The following is a 20,884-nucleotide window of genomic DNA, read 5'->3' as shown; positions in this document are numbered from 1 at the left end:
CTTGTATATCCACCTTTCTTGGACCATAAGAGCAGAGTCTTTATCTGTCATATTTCATGATTTGGATTTCCAGTGAACAGTGCCTGGCATATAGTAGTGGAAGTAAATATTTGTTGAATAAATGTTTGTTACAGTACCTGATAGGAAATTAGAGACTCTCTTGGATTCTTTTCACATTTGTGTCAGGACTGCTAAGTGTTTCCAAAACCTGGTGTCTTTTCTCTGTGGCACACAAGTAGACTACATTTCCCATAACCTTTGCTGTTATGTGGCATCATGGGATTAATTCTGATTGGTGGAAGGTGGATAAGCCTACTCTGTCCAAACCTATTATGTAATCTTACATGTTCCCTCTTGCTTGCCTCATCTTCTGGCCACATGCAAAATGTCCAGTGATGAAGGTGACATGTGACATTGGGCTCCCCATTTTGACTGCTGCATCAGGAGTGCATGAGTACAACGATGATAATTTCCGTCTCTTAAAAAGCAGTGACTTCTCTAAAATTTCTTACTTGTACAGTGAAATAGCACAAGGAGTGATTAGTTCTCCAGATTCTCTTCCTTTTGATTGAGACTTTGTGACTTGATCAGACCAGACTGGGGGAATTTGAGAGGGATATGCCAAACCCAGGCTTTTATGTCCAATTTATTTTACAAATTGGGCTCCCTGATTTCTCTATTTTTGTTTCCTGCCCGGCTCAGTCTTCTGTGAAAATCTAGGAAGTTATGTTTAACCACTAATAGTCATTCAGACTCTTTCTCTCCTTGCTTTTGGCTAAATCTTTGGAGAAGAGAAGGGAAAGAGCGTTCTTTCGGTGCCTTTTGCCAAGGGGCTGCCATTTCCCCTCTCCACTGCTTATGGTAAAAAAGCATGTCTAAATCTGATGCCTCTTCAAGAGGGTCATTTGCTCCAGGGTAAAACCAGTGAAATGACAGCAAATAGTTGGGAAGCTAAAATTACAAAAGGAGACTGGATCTCAGTACATGTAGTTGACACATTTATTGAGTGCTTACACAATGCCATGCCCTGCTTCATGAACTTGGGAGATTTAAAGATCTGGGAGACAGAGCTGTAAAGAATTTTATAGTATCTTATAGTAATATTTATTCAACCAGTTAAACTTAGCAAGTTCAAGTTCAGACAACAGTGAGAGAAAGCTTGTATAGCATGGTGACTTGGGCATATGAGACACCCCGTTCCCCCACCAAGATGGCATTAGGGGGTCTGCTTCACTTCTACGTCTTCTCTAATTGGGTCAAGGAGCTGTTTGCCATGTGGGATGGGGGCCAAATGCTGGCTACTCCTTCGGTATCTGAAATGTCTTATGCACACTAGCTTGGTGTGATTATGGAAACATGTTGCCAGTTCTTACTCTTAAATAGGGAGTAGGATCTAGGAATGGAACAGTGCTTTGGGCACAAAAATGGCTTCATTCGTAATTTTTAATAATGCTATCGAAGGTTAATAACTGTCATTTTCTATGGTCCAACCAGAGTTTAAAAGTGGTTTCCTTCCGTGTTTTAATGCTGCCTAGATCTAGGTTTCTGGGGGAAAAAAATTAGATAATTTTACAGTCAAGAGTTTTGTGATCAGTTGTTGGTGGAAATTGAGAGGAGCCTGGAATAGCTTGAGATCATATATTTGCTGTCTCTGACCAGTCATTTGAAGACCTGATTAGAAACCATGGGACACAATGGTGCTCTAACAGAAAGATGGGGGCAGTTCTCTGTTTCTGTGTTCTCTGATCAAGGCCACGTGGGATCTGGATGTCTGGAATAGAGACACTGCTCGAAACACACTGCATGGGTCACCACTGGTTCCAAAGACATAATTATGGCTTTGTAAGGCTCATCTTGTTGTGTGGACCATGGCAAAATCTGTTAAATCTTGCTTTAACTACTAGTGGAGCATTTCAGCTCTAGGGACCCCAACCTGCAAGGGCCTCTAAGCACCCAAAAAATCAACAGCCTCTCTTAGAATTGCCTTTTTCAGCATCTCTGTGAGTCTGTGATTATCCTCAATGACTTTCTACTGTATCTTCACCTAAAACTCAGAGTATTCATATGTTAGTGGGCATTGATTTTGGTGGCGGAGTAGCTTGGTGCTGCTTTGTTAAAAAAAAAAAAATCAGACCTAGAGACTTAGTCATCAATTATTTATTATCTGAAAGCTTTTGTCAGGTGTAGGGATTGTTACATCTATTTGCAAGCCTGTGGCGACTTGTTCCAAGAAAATGTTTGCAGAGGAGTTGCTCATGGCTCTGCTGGCTGGGGCCTCCTTTTATGAAAGTTCTAGAAAAGGAGAGCTACCATCTTTGAGAGCTGCTGCTCATATTTTAATTGCAACTTGGTGAGCTATGAGACTGCGGTGAAGTGTGGGTCTTTTCTCAGTGAGCACTTCTAACCCAAGCCAGGTCCATGAGGACACAAGAATTTCCAGAAAAGAATTATCTATTAGATCCTGGAAAAAGGGCAACTTAAGAGCCCATGGGATAATGTTTTCAAAGGCAAATCTGTCTATCTCCTTCATCCCCTCCTTGTTCCCTGTCAGGGGAAAGAAAATGATTAGGCGAGACTTTTTTCTTTTTCTTCTTTTAATTTTGTTCAGCATTAAAGGAGGGAACTTCATAAACATTGATTGTCATTTACAGAAAACATTCAGAAATCATGTGTGCATTATCTGGGAATGCTAACAGTATTCAACTAATAATTTACAGGACATAAAATAAGGACAAAAACCTATTACATTCTAAAGTAATATAAAACTCTTTTTTTTAATTGTTAGGGAGTGCTGTTTTATTCTAGTATATTTATAATAATAATTAAAAAAAACAACTCAATGCTTACTTCCTAAATGACTCAGGCTGCAGTTTTACTCACGTACACAGAAATTAGGGCTTATATATTAAACAAGGAGAGAGAGATCAGAAAATTGTAGATTTTAAAACTAGATGTCACGGGGTTTATTTGTAGTTTGCCTTTTGCCTCTATAGGCCAATAATAATACATGGTAATAATGTGATTAAGCTCCAGAAAAATCAATGGTGACTATAGGAGGCATTATTCTTTTAAAAAAGTATAATTATTATGCGTCTTAGAGTGAATACTTTTATTTTACATGTGTTTGGCAGGGCAACGTTTGTGCATTGCCAACCGTGGTGTGCATGCTAATAAGACGTATCAACTGCGCTTCACGGTGGCCCCTCTAGGTGCATCCTGTTTGGGAGGCACAGCCGAGCCCCCTGGCAGCCCGTGGTTCCAACTGCTGGAGGACTTGGAGTCGTTTTTCACTTTACACGTGTAGGCTGGAGCTAACATAAAAATCAAATCTCTGAATGTTGGAAGTAGATGAAAATCATTTCTCTCAATCCTAAAAGCAGGGAAGCATTGTCAGGGATTTAAAAAATATTGGAAAGTCTCATTTAAATCTAAATATCTTTTTTTTTTTTTTATTATAAATCGATCATCATAAAATACTAGCCTTTTAAAGTCATATTTGGGATGCAGGAAAAGCATCAGGTTCATCAGACTTGCTCCTGCCTGTGTGGTTACAGCTCATGACACCTTCGATCTTCCTCCCTCTCGGTGTCTCCCCAACCCTCCCCCAGGTTCTTCGCAACATTTATTTGGTGAAGGTCAGTTATGGCTTCAGCGAATGAGTGATCTGACCTCAGGTTATTCATAAGAAATCAACGTGTACAAAAATAGTTTGTTCATCAGAAAGCAGGGTTTCTGTTCCTTAAGCTAGTCCATGCAGAAAGGATCTGGACAAAGCCACTTGCTACAAGGAAAGATGACTTACTGAGGCAACTTTTTTTTTTTTTTTTTAAACTTTCTTTCCTCACATTGTCTAGTTCAGATAGTGTTTGCAGGTCTTGGGCCGGTCTTCAGTACAAATTCTTTGGAGCAGATTTAATGGACAGCCCTGTCCCTTTCTCAGCTGTATTACAAAAAGAAGCATACACTTAACACCAATGACCCGTCAAGATGCTTAAACGGTTAACAACCAGTTTCTGAAAAGTACATAACACGCAGAATACGCAGAAAGGAAGCAAGTACATATTTGCTCTTTGTTGGTTTTCCCCCTCTAAAAAAATTGTTACAAAGTCTTAAGCTTAAACAGAGACATAGAAAAATCAGTGTATTCACTGTCTCCAGTTATTTACAGCAAAAATTACAGAGACAGCATACATTGTATTAGACCTTCCACAAGCATATATTAAAAGTAATTACATTTGAAAAAATATTTTTATTTTTCCTCTACATTTCTACAATACATACTCAGTTTTCTGTGGGTGTAGTTTGCACTGTGTGTGTGTGTGTGTGTGTTCCTCAAATGAAGCAGACAGTACTGTGCTTGGATGTGTGATCTGTAGCTTTTCAGACATACCTAACGTGTGTGTGCATGTGGTCAGGATGGAGGCACGCAGATGCCCTCCACCGGCCCCCGCCAGAAGAGTAGGGTTTAAAAGAAGGATCATGCTGCCCAGCTGGGGTGTGGACACTCTGCGCCTCCCTCAACTGGGTCTATTCAATGCCGGTCACCTTGTGCTTTAGTTTTGGCCATGAGAACAATCACTGAGCTGCTTTTTCTGATCCACTGGAGGTCGTGCTTACAGTCATGCAGGAGGCAAAGATTACTATGGCCAATTCACTTCGGAGGATTTTCAGCAGCTTAGGCAAAAAGTGCACAAACAGACAACCTCCATCAGCTGCATAGGAATCCCAGGTCCCGCACTTCAGAACATGGAGGACTGCGTGATCATGACTACAGAATACATTCTGCAGATACAACTAAGGGAAAGTAAACACGTGTCACAGATATCGAAGCCACATATCTAAAGAGACACATCGAGACTCAAAAGCATAAAGATCATGCGTTTGACAAGAAGAAAGTGGCAAGAAACCTAGCCACCTGGCTCTATGAAGCTAGGAGTCTGGGCAAGACAAATAGAAATGTCTCTCATAAGCCATCGTTAAATTGAATCGCTTGCATTTTTAGATGGCTTTTTTTTTTTTTTCCTACACTCTTACTATATCCTCTGGGAGTGACAGTCAGATGTGGAAACCAAGTTGAGTATCAGTGGGCAAGAGCTCCGCGCCCACCCCCACCCCCCTCTCTAATTCATTCGGAGTCCTGTCTGGCCAGACTTACTCCAGGAAACAGGCCCCTAGATTCAATTTTGCTGTAAACCAGAGGTTGCCGACCGTGGACCCTCTTCTCCGAGATGTATTTGTTTGGTCTGCCCTCAGCTCTGAATCGACTGACATCACTTACAACTAGGGAGATTTTATAAGATTCAGAAGCGTTAGCAACACTTGGGCTTTAGCTGGCCTTCGGATGTCCCTTTTCACATGGGGCACTTCCTTGCAGGCTGGCCGCTGAACTGCTCTCGCTCATTTGCATCAACTCCCTGGCCCTTTCAGGCTTTTGAATTTTTAACCCTTGCTTCAAATGAACATGTACCTCTGGGTCCTGAGACCTGTCCCCGCGCCCTTCCACAAAATAGGTTGTCAACTCCCGTCTAATGACCCACCTGGTTTCCCATACCAGCCTGCTGCTTTTATTGGCAGTTGGAAACAAAAAATTAAATATCACTTCATCTAAAGCAGATGGTGGACTTTTCATCTTCTTGACACAGGGGACTGTGCAAAGGTTCACTACAGATGCGTACTTTCAAGTTATTGCTGCTCTATCGAACGGTGGCTCTGTCAGGGCCCACGCAGCCTTGCCTGAATTTACTGCCAACTGTAGGAACTTCACTGGAAGCAAACGTTTACAGAGAGAAGAGAGTCAGGAAAAAGTTATTTCTAATTTCCAATAGCAGTGGAATTTTTCCTTGCTTCTATAATACATGGAAACAAAGCACATGCAACAAAACGGACATCATTTGCATCTGACTGATGTTTTCAAAAAAAGCTCGTTAAGTTTTAGGTTGTCCTTGGGACAGAAGAATCGCTTTTGCATTCAAGCCTGGTACACATGGGATTGTGGAGAGTGAGCGTGAGTTGACTAGTCATGTGTGTAGTTTTCTACAAACAGTTTAGCTTGACTGCTGTGAAGTTAGGTGTTGGACAAGGCAGCTATGATAGGAAGTGTCCTGATGTCTCCCTGGCACCTCTTGCTAATAATGTCCAGAGTTCACTGTGATTTAAGGTGTCACAGATTCTGCCCAAGAAGTCACATTAACCAAGAGACCACTATATTCTCTGTTTATACCTACACAGTGGTCCTTTATTCCAGAACCCTGAAGACAGTATTCAAATGAGGGAAATCCAGAAAGGGTATGTTTGTAGAGTACATCTCTACCCTCAGCTTTCATTCTCTGGGGGGGAGGGAGGGAAGCCACGGAATAAGGGATACAAAGACGACCCAAGTTGTGGACAATAGGAATATGTGTGGCATATCAAGCCAGATTTGGAATCCCTTCTTCTATATTCCCTCCAGAATTTGCCTTTCCTTTTCCAGATCACAGATACACTGGAATTTGAATTCACACAACTTTACCTCCCTTGGCAGAGTCCGCTCACGCCCCTAAGATTTCTGTATTTTCCCTGCTCAGGACTTGTCTAGGAAGCTTGGGTTTGCTCGGGAGATGCATATTCCCATTAATAGGGAAACTGGATTTTTTGGCTCTTAGCAGATTTTAGAAAATGAGACCAAGTTGTCCTTATTCGTGTGCAACTTTCCAGCAAGTCCACACAGTTAACAGCACAGAGTTACTGCTTATTGTTCTGAAAGCCTTGTCAGAGAGGTTCTCCTGTTGGCATATTTAATTTATGCCGTTTACGTTTTGTTGTCATTTTCCTGTTTTTTTCCCCTTCCTCCTTGATGTACTTTTTTTTTTTTTTAATGAAACATCCCTGAGTGGATAGAGTGCAACATGTGCATCAAGCAGTGATTGTCATTTACGAAGCATGAAGTGAAGCTCACGGGTTCTTTCGTCCAGTGCGCATTGTGGCGTGAAGGTGTTGGGAAGGGACAAAGACGGCATGTGGTACAGAAAGTTGTCCTCTACCAAATTTCAAAATACCTTGAGATGGGGTCATAGGAGATGTTCAAAAGGCAGCTTTTAAAGGCTTTTGTTACCACTGAAAATATGACCGGGTTCTCTTTTCAGGGACAGATTTGGCAACTGGGGCGCAAAATGGACATCTCTCTTCTCTACTGAGGCGGGCTGAGCATGTACTGGTTTCCACTGTTTTGTTCTGATTCAGTCGCTAGCTGTTTCCTGTCCCCTCGCTTCAAAAGGTTCCTGCCGTCCCAGTGAAATGCTTGCACTAGTGGAAACGGCAAACAAACTCAAATCCAGGACCTCCTGAGGCAAATGTGGGGAGCAATCCTTTTCCTACATCACCCATGGGACAGGGAAGGAAAAAATTCTCAGCCACTTCATCAACTGAGCCAATTTAAATCCTCTAAGGTAGACTGGAGGAAACAAATGATTCCCTTTGCAACGGAGCAGGAATTACAGGCCGACAACGGAAAACACTAGGCCAACAGAACAATGAAAACAAAGTCTGACATAAGTTCAAAGCTCAAAGGGAAACACCAAGTAGACACATTAAGCATTGCCTATCACAAGCCAATCATAAAACATACATTGCATTTGGAAACGGCTTGGTTTAATTGAGCGCCTTCCATTACCCTGTTTTCCTAGCAATCAGTAAAGTAATCTTTCCATTAGAAGGAAATATGACTCTTGGAATTAATTCTTTATACAAAGAGCTAGCAGGAGTGACATTTACACCAGAAACAACCAAGTCCCTGCAGCGGCATAATATGCAGTCTGCAGCTGTCTTCTTAGACACCGAAGGTAATTTGGTTCAATGTAGTTAAATTAATTGAATATAACAGTAGTTGAGAAAGAGAGTCATTATTTTAAAGCCTTTTTGTTTTTCCCCATGGGTTTGGAATTCATCAATCATGAGGTGCGAAAAGGCTCTGTTCTCTGGAAGAAAAGACTAGCACTACGGTCTGATCATGAAGGAGGGGTTCTGTGGCATCGCAGAGATGGCTCTCAAGACCATGTAACTTTAGGAGAGCATCAGAGATTAAAAGGAAATCAAAGTTTCCACTGATGGAAACTTTACGAAGCAGGTGTGCGTGCGTGTTTGACGAGGAGGAAAGGGCGGGGCCTCGTGAGTCGGCGGCTGGGCTATGCTTATGCTTATGCTTACGCTTACGGGAGATAGTGCATGTCATTGTCTTTTACACACAGCTCGGCTCTAGCTTCCTTTTTTAACAACTCTTGTTTGGGGTCAGCTACGACCCAAGGCATTGGGCCTCCAGAGCTCAGGCCGAACAGGCTGCTTGGGGTTTCTGTTTTCCTGGTCCTCAGCTGGCTTGCAGAGCAGGTGGAGCAGGAACACTTGTCCTAGGAAGTCTGAATTCACTAAGCCTCATCTCGCCTCTTGCATTCTGTACTTTGTACAAGTTGCTAAAAAAAAGTAAGCCCACGCTAGATGGATGATGCAATGTCAAACTGCATAGGAAATAGTTTTGGCTTTGGGGTGTATTAGTTCTACAGAATAACTCAGATCTGTCGAGTTCTTGCTCTGTGCTTACAGTACAGCATTTTGGAGTTGAGAGAAATTAGAGGCCCCCACACTAGAAGGACATATAAAATCCTGCCTCCCCCTTTATTGCTGCGTTTTCTAACAAACTTAGCAAAGAGAATGCACATAAAGAACTGCTTCTTTACTTTGTAGGTGCTCTTTCTACTTCTTCTTTGCCAAAAACAAAAAACAACACAAGAAAACCCCAAAAAGCCCCCCAAAAAACCCAAACCAAAACAAAACAGGTTAGAGAGAACATGTTTACATGAAATGGCATCCGGACCCTGGGTTCTGATTTCCGCTGTGACTCTAATTTTATTAGAAAAAAATTGCTGGTGGTCAAACCTACAGACTGCATTTCTCTGCTGAAGATACAATAAGCACCAAAATCAGTTTCTTTCCCAGCCCGAAATCCAAAGGAAAAAAAGAAGTGTTTTGCGTGTCCTGCTGAAAAATAGGAAACAGTGATTGTTTGGTTAAAAGTCCTGGACTCCACAATATTATCTGTGGCCTAATTCTTAAAACAGGAAAATGGCTTCCAAATACCTCCCCCCCCCCAATATTTACCATCCTGACAAGGCTTTGATGTCACTGATAGAGCTAGAGTTCTTATATAGAGGCTGTGCGTTATATTTATTCCTTTATAGACTTATCTCTGAATTGGTACCATCCTGCCGTAGACGATAGTTGAAAAGTCTGGCTGGGAAAACAAAATCCTGATTGTCTAACATAAAGGTAACATATAACACAGAAGGGAAATAATATGAGAGAGCCTGACTGAACCTCCTTCGCTAGTGGGTATGGTATTTTAAGCCACAGTGCATGTGCAGGTGTAGGTAATAGTCATATATAATATTCTCAGATATTATATACTTATTACATACATGCACAGTGCTTTCCAAGACAGCTACAAATTTACACATGCATCAACTATCTAAAAACATAGAAATAGGTAAGCCTATTAAGTGGAATTTTCTTAAATTATATTTGAACAATTAACAGGAAAAGTAATCATGTAAAGTACCGCTCTGTTCTCGTATATATCTACAATAAAATTCTATAAACAGTTGTCTCCCAAAACATACCCGAATAAAATAAAATTAAAAAAAAAAAAGATAACACCCAGTGTCCTCTATTTGTATATTTATGGTCATTTCAAAAACAAACAAATAAAAGAGCCCCACTCAGGTGCATATTTACATTCTTCAAACTGTAGCGGTGAAAAATAATTCTATTAAGTGCAGGACATTCCTAATGTTGCAGTAGACATTTTTCTTAAGTCTTCATGAACACATTGCTTTTGTCTTAATGGTGGTGCATTCCATGACTAGGAGACAATCCTCTGGTCGCCTTCATTTGCAGACGGTAGCACAGTCAGGATTAAAGAGCTCCTTGTATAATGGAGGAAAGAGTGTGTTCACTATGTCTGGATGTGACTGTTTGAATACCTGCAGCTTCTCCCCGTGCAAGTTGCAGACCGCCGTGATGGTGGGGATCTTGGCTATTAACTGCAGAGTGGGGAGAGACGGGGGAGGGGGCAGAGGGGGAAGGAAGCTCATTAGTGCTCTGTCTTCTGAATCAGTGTCCTTCCTGGCCTCAGATGAAGGCAAATGGCTTTGGAAAAAGATGTTCGGAAAGAAAGAAGGCTCACTCTCGGCTTCTCCTTTCCGCCAAAACAAAACAAAACGCGCCTCCCACCCCCATCCTCGAAAGGTAAAATAGAGAAAGCAAGCACGCAGGGCCAGGCGTCCTGATTCACTGCTCTTAAATAAAGTGTGTATGGGAGGTAGTCGAGTTTGATCGGTAGGAGTGGGTGCTTTGCAGCCAGGCTGACTGAGTCAGAATCCTGGTTCCAAAATCGCTAAAGGGCTGGGTGGCCGTGATACACTCTGTCTCGCTTTTCTCGTTTGTAAAATGGGCTTACTCACAGTTCCTACTTCCTTGGGTTGTTGTGTGGACAGAGGTAATTCATATAAAAGTGTTAAGAATAGTGTAGGCATGAATCGCAATTGTTAGCTAATATGATCTATCATTTCCCACAGAGTTTTCTGATATGAATGTGAGATTTTCGGTTTTGGAAGGCGACCATGTGAGGAAGGTGTAATCTAAACTGTACGAGGCGCGATCCATAATCCTCGGGACTGCTTTGCTCACTAGCTTGTCTGAATCTTTCTCGTTCTTTTCCATGGTAATGCATAAAATGAGACCTATATTTAATCAAGAGAGAATCTGGGAGGTCACTGGCACTTGCTTCCTCAGGGAGGCATTTAAAAAAAAAAAAACTCGTGGGGGAACAGCCACTTGTAATTGCTAGATTTTGATATATATGTATTATGTGGGATGTGATTTTTTGAGTTCAAATACCCGGAAGACAGTGTTTTATAATAATTTAAAATGTCCACAGTTTGCAAAATGCTGCATAGGTCTTAGGAGATGAACAACTCTGGCTTTTAACATATTTATAATTTAGGAACACTTAGAATTCATCATTTCGTGTCAAAATTAGCCTAAAACCAAGTGTCATTGTGATCAAATGACTGTGGGAATAAGATGTGCCTCCGGTAGAGAACACTTTCACAAAAGATAAGCCTGCTAGTTCATACAGCTGACCAAAGGTTCACTTGAAAGTGGTGGTAAAATAAAATTAAATAAACCCCATCTAATCACCAATTAGGGTCATGTGCTCCCTGCCCTATTCAATAATAAGAAACCATTTCAGCCTTTGAAGTGAAAGAGGAAATAGATAATTAGTTACTTTGTGGCTCTTCAAAATCAAAAATTTCCACTTCCATTAAGTTTTCTTTTAACCACGAATGAGTGTATAACCACACTATGAGCAATTCAAAAATAGCATCAGGATCAGAGCTGTTGATGTATTCATTAAAGGGATCTAGAACACATAAAGAAGTCTGGGGTTCGGGCTTTCCATTCCCACAGCTGCTTAATGATAGGGGTGGAAATGAAAAATGTGAAATCTTTGTTTATAGAATGGATGTTAAATTTTAGACTGAGAATCAAGACTTTTCTTTCCAACAGGATGTTACTTGAACTTGCAACAGGCCCTGCTAGACACCAAAGTGCACAAGACAGTATGGTTCTTGCTTACCACCTGCTTGTGAAGACAGATGTGAATAATGGCATCACGCAGTCAAAAGCAGACTGGAAAACTGGTGGGCGCCATGCAGGAATGGGTTAGAAGTGGTAGAGAACAGAACGCTCTATTCTCAGGGCTTCCCTGAGAAAGAGCCACTTAAGCTGAGCTCTGAAGGGAGAGTGGATGCTGACTAGATGCTGAGGTCCATGCTATGCCCCGGAGCCACGTGTGATGCTGCCATGGTACCTGGCGCATTGGATGAACGGAGCGGTGAGTGAGCATGTTTGACGGAAAAGCGGGAGAGATGGGCATGGCCAGTATATGCAAGTTGACGTCAAGGCTCTTTGGAAGGGTTTTTCAGCAAAAAAGAGAGATGATCAGAATCGCATTCTGAAAGAGTCACTTTGGGTCCAGGGTGGAAGACAGTGTCTTTTCTATATTTTCATAGGTAAAGACTATACCAGGGTCCGCTTCACTGAAGTCCCCTGGGAAATTATCCAAGCTCTCTCAACCAGCTGGTTCACACAGACGGAGACTACAACAATTTGGAACACTTCTTACACATTACAATCTCCCTGAAATAGCTACCGAATGCGGAGAGGCTTTGAAAGCTTTCTATAATCATCTGCAGTTGAACTGATGATATGCAGAGCTCCGAAAACTTCCAGATGCGATTCCATAATGACTGTCAACCTTTACTCTGCGTAAGAATCACTGGGGCGCTTCCTAAAAATGCAGATTCCTGGGATCTACCCTTAGGGACTGTGTCAGTAAGTCTAGGTGGCGCTCAGCCTCCATGTTTGAGACAAACACCCCTTGGGATGCTGATGGACTGTGTCCGTGGAATGGACATTAAAAAAACAAAAAAACAAAAAAACAACTATTACAGAGGTCCAAATCTTACAAATTTACAACTGATTTTCAAAATTGAAAAGTAAATTCTGTATCATATCTGAAACAGTCCTGGGGGCTGAGTGGAAGGTTAGCTCCTTTTCAGGAGACAGAGACAGAATTTATCATCTTCAGAGAGGGGAGGTTCCATTTGCTTGGCTCTGTTAGTTTGGTGGGGGACAAGTAATAGAATTCCTGAGTTCCCTATGGGACACAGATAGACCATAGAGAGGATTCGCCTAGTGATAACAGGGTTTTAAATCCTGACTGCTTGGGTTTGAATCCCGTATGTGCTATTTACAGCTGTGTGAGCTTGGGAAAGTCACTTAACTTCTCAGCTTCGTTATCCATCAGATGGTCCCTACCTCAGAGAGTTGTTGGGAGGGTTAACTGGGTCAACACAAACCGTCTAGAGCAGTGCCTGGCACGTGGTGGCGATATACGGGTTCGGTGCTATGCTTCCATTCCCACATAACGCTTCCTTCAAGGAACAGTCAAGGCCATGCTTGTTCAACCCAATGACATGGGGGGCAAGAACCCAACTTAACCCTTTAACCAAGCACTGGAAATTGGGTCATGTGTTAATGCGTGTGGAAATCAGCCATTTACTTTTGTTGAAATGAAAAAAGCAAAATCATATTTTCATTTTCTCGTAGCAATTAAAGTAACCTGCTCATTTAGTAAACTGGGATTTATAAAGTGGGATCCTATATACTACAATTCTTAAAAGCATTTTTTTGCTCCTTCAGGGAAGGGGAGGAATTGTCCTCTTATGCATTAATTTCTCATTAAATGCATAAGAGGACAACCCTTCTATAGTTGCTCATGTGCATTTGGAAATACTTAACTATGTGTTCGGTTTTGGGAAAGTGAGTATGGACTCTTGCTTCTTTGCTGCCCCAAACTGGGGTTCAAGGAACGTCTGGTTCAGGACCCACTTCTTCCCTCTTTTATGGGATTTGGATCCTGTCCCTGCCGCTCATCTGTATAATGGGCCGGATGATGAGAATTGTTTTTTGTGAAGTACACTGGGGCCGCATGAGCAAAGAGCACCAAGGAAGGCAAAGAGCTTCCCTAACCTGTGTGCTCTTGGAGGAGGCTGATTTAAAGGCGTCCGATCAGCTGTGGAAATAGAAATGCTGACAGGGGCATCCATCACTCCGGAGGCATGAAGGGCCAGGAGGGCAGGCGGAGGAAGCAGCAGGTAGTCACTTATTGCTCATTAATATTATGTACTGCAGCTGGGGTACCCCCATGTCAAAGGGAGCTCCGAGCGGCCTCAGCGGCAGTTAATGGCTCAACAACTTTTTAAACAGCTGGGGAAGTGATCCAGAAGCACTTGGAGATGGAGGGCGTAGTCGATTTCAAATCATCATGAAATTTCTTCATGTTTAAATAATCCCCGTAGCAGGAGTAGACAGAGGGTCTAGAAAAAGGCATTTTCACATTCATCTCTCTCTTATGACGAGCATTTCTTATAAGAAGGAAGCTTTAGCTTATACCTACGGGGGTCTATGAGAAGAAAAAGCCGCTGTTGGAGAAGAGATAATAATCCTGTGCTTCTTTCCAGAGGGTGGTTTTATGAGAAAATCCACAATTTTATAATGAGGACGTTTGATGTGGAAAAATGGAACATGCAGAAGGTAAGACTAGTGATCTTGTTCACAGGGGCTTCCAGGCCATCAAGATGCCCTCCAGCCTGAAGCAGGAAACCAACAATGGTTTGACCAAAGTGGAGGAAACTTCAGAAGCACTGATAAAAACTGGGCACATCATGTGAGGCTCAATATATCCATTTAACGTGCCCATTCGCTTTTCTTTTTTTGGGTGTTTGTCTGGCTAAACCTGGACATTTGGATTAAGACTGTAAGATTGAACTTGAGATATCTGTCCCGTTGTAAGCCCCCACCCCTCCTCACCCCATCCTTGGCATCCATGCTGAACTGGCTGGCTAAAATGAGAGTGGACACTGATTCAGCTGGGGCTGGGAGCTGGCATCGGACTGAGAGCCAGCAAGTTACTTTCTAAATGCAGCAGAAACCACAAGTAATCGAAGAAGGTAAGAGCAAGCCATATTTCACCATGTGAGCCAGGGAAGCAGAGTTAGCTAGTATTCAAGGAGGGAGAAGAATGAAGGAGATGCCTAAAGAGAGATAAACGTGAGCTGGAGAATTAAGAAGGCTTCTCGATTCTGCATTTTCATCCTTAGGTTCCAGGAGATCTCTCTCTATTCTTTTCTTTTCCTTTGCTTACGCTAGTGTGAGTTGGTTCCTGTTACCAAAGAGTTCTAATGAATACATCAACTTCCGACTTGATGCATGAGAAGTCACATCAAGATCTCTTTTTTTAATTTATTTGAGAGTGAGCGCATAAGCGAGGGAGAGAGAGAGAAGCAGACTTCCTGCTGAGCAGGGAGCATGATGCAGGACTCGACCTCAGGACCCCGCCATCATGACCTGAGCTGAAGGCAGACGCTTAACTGACTGAGCCACCCAGGCACCTCAAGACCTCTCTTTTTTCTTACAGACCATTAGTCTGATGGAGAACCCCTGGAATTTCTGGGTGGTGGACATGCAGCGGATGCCAGCAAACTCGGAATAGCTAAGATGGACCAAAATAATCTGGTCTTTCACAGGAACTCTGCAAGGAAACTGCCCAAGGCCAAGACCATATGTAATCACCATTTTCCACCTTGCGTCTGGCACAGAGGACAAACTCTCCATAAACGTGTTTTGAAGTAGAAAACGGGCCCAGGACAAAGCTACGCTTCTTGAGTATGGATTCGGAATTTATAAACTTGGGTGACATGCTGAATTGTTTTCTATAGTTTTGCCTATCTTTGGGTCATTTTAAAGCATAAACACCATTGTGAGGAAGCCCAAGAAGCCTGAGCGGGGCCCTCGGGTGCCCAGTTTCACCTGGGCAGTGGTTATGTTAACTTTGTGATCATTCACTGAGCTATCTACCTACTTACGATTTAAGAACTCTTCAGCACGTGTTATACTTTTAAAAAGGATAGCAATTTTGAAGTAAGAAACAAGTTCCTAGCCAAGTAGAGGAATGGGGAGGCTCATCACAGGTAGGAGCTCCTCAGGTGCTCACTGGACAGACTGCTCTTCAAGATTAAATTGACCCCAAATCCCTAGAGCCACCTACTAAGAATTCTAGTTTAACACTCAGTTCTTGCAAGAAGAAAGCAGGCTTTAGAGAAAACATCCCATTACTAATCAGGGCATAGCCTATTTTGACCTCATTGAGAAAGCAGAAAGATCAACAGAAATGACCCTGCGCAGTTTTCACGGATCTCTCAGTCAGTATTTGCCTCACAGGCTCTATCTGCAAATCACCATGGTTGGTTTTGTTTGTTTGTTTGTTTTTTCTAGATCTGTATCAAAAGAGCACCATTAATGTTACGCTGACCAGGGATGATTTCTTTCCGGTAAAATTTCAATTTATTAACATGTGAAATAGGGCTGTCTAAGCCTTCCGTCTTGTAAGCTTTTATTTAGTAACTTGGTTCTAACAGAAGGAGAAACTTCGCTGTGTTGATGATGCAGTTTTGCTATTGTTATGCTACAAACGGGCTTAGGAATTAAGAAGTTAGTGTATCAGTTGGCTTGTACTTCACCCAGCTCAACCCCTCACGTTCTCCCTGGGAAGATAGAACCTTCCAGAGCTAAGAAGGAGATGAACCTCAAAGAAACAAATTTGTCACCACATGATGCAGCCATTCTTCTTGTCCAGGATAGTCTCTTTCCACAGTTGACTTGAGCTCTCCACTGTGTTTTCTTTAACATGGTACAACCTTAGACTACCTTATGGATGAGGGGATGTGGTGGGACATCTTCACAGGCAGCAAAGGCTGTGAAAGAGTGACTGGCAGAATGGCTAAAATTAACAAGTCAGGAAATAACAGATGTTAGCGAGGATGTGGAGAAAGAGGAACCCTCTTACACTGTTGGTGGGAATGCAAGCTGGTGCAGCCACTCTGGAAAACAGTATGGAGGTTCCTCAAAAAAGTTAAAAATAGAGCTACCCTAAAACCCAGCAATTATACTACTAGGTATTTACCCAAAGGATACAAACATAGTGTGATCCGAAGGGGCACCTGCACCCCAATTTTTATAGCAGCAATGTCCACAATAGCTAAACTATGAAAAGAGCCCAGACGTCCATCGACAGATGAATGGATAAAGATGTGGTACATATATACAATGGAATATTACCAAGCTATCAAAAAGAATGAAATCTTGCCATTTGCAATGATGTGGATGGAACCAGAGGGTATTATTCTAAGCAAAATAAGTCAGTCCGAGAAAGACAAATACCGTATGATTTCATTCATATGTGGAATTTAAGAAACAAAACAGAGGATCATATGGGAAGTGAAATAAAAAAAATAAGCCAAAAACAGAGAGGGAGGCAAACCATAAGAGACTCTTAACTCTAGGGAACAAACTGAGGATTGCTGGAGGGGAGGTAATGGGGTAACTGGGTGATGGGAGATTAAGGAGGGCACTTGAAGTAATGAGCACTGGGTGTTATATGAAACTGATGAATCACTAAACTCTACCTCTGGAACTAATAATACAGTATATGTTAATTAAATTGGAATTTAAGTAAAAAATTAAAAAAAAAAAAAAGTGACTGGAAGAGGGAGCGCCACGGGGGACAAGTAATAACTTTCTGGCCATCCAGGAATAGGAAAGAGAAGCATGAAAGAGATTCTGAGCTTCAGCATAATCACTAGACTCCTCCACATCCAGAAGAATTAGAACTTCCACTAGCACAGAACTGTGTGTTTAAAAACACCCAGAAGGGTGATGTGGTCCATCTATAGCGCATGGCCAGGCACAAGCAATTGAACACTGTTTGGAGAAATGGATTGACGGAGCGAGCAGTCTTGGCGGTCCCACTCCCACCAGGAGTTCTCCATGCCTTCTTGTTGGATATGTGTCATTATGGAGTTTGCTACTCTCAAACTTCTCAGTAAAGCTTTGGGCAAGAACCCAGGAGTGTTGCATGTATTTGCAGGAGTGCTAGGAACAAATAGAGTACCTAACAAGATTTCACGACTCTTAATCATCCAGGAGATGTAACAGGAGGGGATGGGCTGGAGAAGACTATCAAACAAGCTCCAGCTATGGCCCTGACCCAGAGGTTGCCCTGAGGGAAGGGCTGGGATGTGAGCAAGACAGATCCAAGCTTTGCCCTCAACGGTGAGTGCGCTGCCACACCCTGGCCCGAGCTAGATTAACTCCTTTTTCTCCTTTGCCCTCCATCCTCTGGCCAGAGCAATAGGAATACCAGATTCTTGTGACTTTTGTAATAAAGAAAGCCCATGCGCCAGAGAACCGGATTGTCGCCAGTCTCTGCAGTTCAAATATTCACTCCCCCTGGCAGGGGTCATCAGCTTAATGAAAGTGACCAGTGTCATCTTGTTTCCTGACTTCAAATCCAGGATCCAGCCAAATCTAACTATTACTCGTAGCGCAAATATACCTTATACTTTCTTACCTCTTATCTTTTCTTCCATCACTTGGAAGGCCATACTCCATCTCCTCAACCCTCCAACTTCCTTTTTTTGAAATAGTTCTCATCCATTAATGATTAACTCAAATATGCCACCTTTTGGATAAAAATTTCCCTGCCAAAATAGCATTTCGTCTGTCCGCAAGAACAGTAGCACTCACATACTAGACCCATTATGGAGCATGCAGCTTGCTGATACTGAGTATCATTTAGTCCTCAAAATAACCACATAACCTCAACACTATCTTTAGGCACACTTTACAAGTGAGGAAACCGAAGCACAGAGAGGTTAGGTCACTTTTCCATGGTCACTCAGCTAGGAAGTGGTTCTGCTGATTTATTATAAATATGCTACATATTATCATTATGCTATGAGGAAAGGAAACTAGATTCTTTAATAAGGCTTTAAAAAATAAACTGATTAATATATTGGGATTGAAATCTTCTGGGTAATGGATACAGAATTCCTAATTTTCACACCTTTCCTACGTCCAAATCTGGTCAAAAGTATAAGGCTTGAACTTTAATTTCAGGAAGTGGGCATGGTGGAAGTGTGTTGGAGACTGTTCTTTCAGGATCAAATCCAATGACTGTGTCTGAGCCCTGCCCCTCTCACCTGATGCCCGTTCCACTCATTCAGGGTCAAAGTGGTCGGTACTATAAATAGTCTTTGCACATTACACAGAAGGCAGATCTACCCCACTTACTGTGGATTTACCTGAGCCCCTGGACTTGAATACCACAGTTGGGGATGTGCACATTCTTCTAGAGATAGGTTTCATGATGTCTGCCAGATTCCCCAAGGTGTCTATAAATTACAAATATTAAGAATGGCTGGGCGCCTGGGTGGCTCAGTTGGTTAAGCGACTGCCTTCGGCTCAGGTCATGATCCTGGAGTCCCGGGATCGAGTCCCGCATCGGGCTCCCTGCTTGGCAGGGAGTCTGCTTCTCCCTCTAACCCTCCTCCCTCTCATGCTCTCTGTCTCTCATTCTCTCTCTCTCTCAAATAAATAAATAAAATCTTAAAAAAAAAAAAAAAAAAAGAATGGCTGCCACTGTTTGAGAGGCACCGTAGAGGCAGAGGAGCTCCATGACTATGGGGGCAGAAGGAGCATTTCTGAAAAGATGAGAACCTGTGGTGGGATACAATATTGTTTGCTGGATACAAATAAAATGATTCCTTTTAGGGAGGGTGGGCTTCATGAGAGAGATTGTGCCTACACGTCGATGGCACCATTGTCCTTACAGTGTTAAAGTGGTTGGGAACTCAAGACACTTGCCCATTCCCAACCCCCCATCCCCAGCATTTGACAGTTTAGGAATCTAAGACTAAGATTAATAGAATGACTCATCCAAAGCCATGAAGTTCAGGGCTGGGATCAACTAGAGTCCAGTGCTCATTCTCTTTCATGATCCCTCCCCCTTACTTCACAGAGCATCCTATTAAAATGTTGGCTTACAAGCAAGGGTCCACACAAAAACCCTACATCCACGCATGGTAGCAATGCTTTGTCATCTGGCTCCAGTGAATTTTATACACTTTCTAACACTTTCTTCTAACACTTTCTCTTGTTTCCTTTCTACCCCAAATACCTCTGATTGCCACCCTCAGGACACCAGGAGGTAGAAAATGGTGTAAGTAGGAGAATTTACACACTGTGTATCTCATTTGAACCTCAAAACAACTGTACAGATGCAAAAAAAAAAAAAAGATAATCCTCATTATCCCCATATCAATACCTTAATTTTAGGATAGTAGATATGGGGACCAAGGTCTTTGGGAGATCCAAAATGCAGGAACCATCCCCCTCCATTAATTGACCAGATGTATTTATGGTATATTCTGCAGAGCAATTATAGAGACAGATGAATATTATTTCCATAACCATCTCTTCTGCCCAATGTATCTGAAAGCATGGAGAAGTTTTGCTCTTGACCGGGAGAAAACTGACGTGCAGAGAGCAGGTGATTTGTCCTTGCCCACATAAAAAGTAAGAATTTCTATTAAAGAGAACTATCACTCGATAGTGTAAAAATGTCTCTCCTAGTAAGGCGTTCATCTTAACAAAATGTTACCATCATGAAACAGCATATGTAATTCATAGATTTTTTATAGGAATTTCTGTATGTGCAAAGTAATATCTGATAGAATTTTCCCCCTTTTTAAAAAATAAAGAACTTTAAGAGCAGTGGGAGGGTTTTAATGATTATAGACTAGGCTTCCTATCGTCTTCAACCAAGAATATGCTCCATTTCCTAGTTGCTTGCCCTCTAAAAAATTCCATTTCTTAAGAAATCCAAGATACTTTAAGATCTAAAATAATGCTGAGTTTCAATCATTAGGAAATTACTTCTTCCCCTTATGAGAATTTTACTCTGGTAAACATCTCTTCTCAGAACTCTTCTTAAAGATCACTATCTTAATTAAGCTGAACAAAGAAATTGATGGCAGGTTGCATGCATTTTGCCCTTGGGATACTTCACCATTTTGAAGGAACCCCAGGGCAAATCTTGTGTGAAAAGATTAGAATTGAAGGAAAATTTACAAGTAATCAGTCTAATCTTCTACTCTGGGAAGGACTCTGATTTACAACACATCTGACGGAAAACCAAGCCGTATCTATTAGAATACGACCAAGGCCAGGGAGCTCACTACCTCACAATGGTTTACACCTTTGTTCAGCATTTCTTATCATTTTATAGTTCTGATTTTGAATAAAAAATCTCCCTACTCTTAAGGTTGGCCCACATCTGACTTCTGAAGTGACACAAAGTCTCTTATCATATGTCAATTCTGAAGACTTGATT

The 20,884-nt window shown here is 42.1% G+C and overlaps 1 protein-coding gene across 2 annotated transcripts in view; it reads right to left on the bottom strand.

Annotated features, from left to right (window-relative positions):
* Positions 1–20,884, bottom strand: part of RORB (RAR related orphan receptor B) — a 250,704-nt gene that overhangs the window by 6,229 nt on the left and 223,591 nt on the right. The window contains exon 10 of one of the 2 annotated variants that reach the window (XM_036077750.2): positions 3,305–10,067. The exons of the other annotated variant lie outside the window; for it this stretch is intronic. Coding sequence (XP_035933643.1) covers positions 9,912–10,067 — 156 coding nt within the window. The 3' untranslated portion in view covers positions 3,305–9,911. Of the gene's footprint in view, positions 1–3,304; positions 10,068–20,884 lie in introns of those variants that run through there. 2 annotated transcript variants of the gene reach the window in all.

Source organism: Halichoerus grypus, chromosome 14 (genome assembly GCF_964656455.1).
Source record: "Halichoerus grypus chromosome 14, mHalGry1.hap1.1, whole genome shotgun sequence".
In the NCBI taxonomy this organism is placed as follows: domain Eukaryota; kingdom Metazoa; phylum Chordata; class Mammalia; order Carnivora; family Phocidae; genus Halichoerus; species Halichoerus grypus.
Note: the sequence above shows the minus strand (reverse complement) of the source record. Positions and strands in the feature narration are given on the sequence as shown.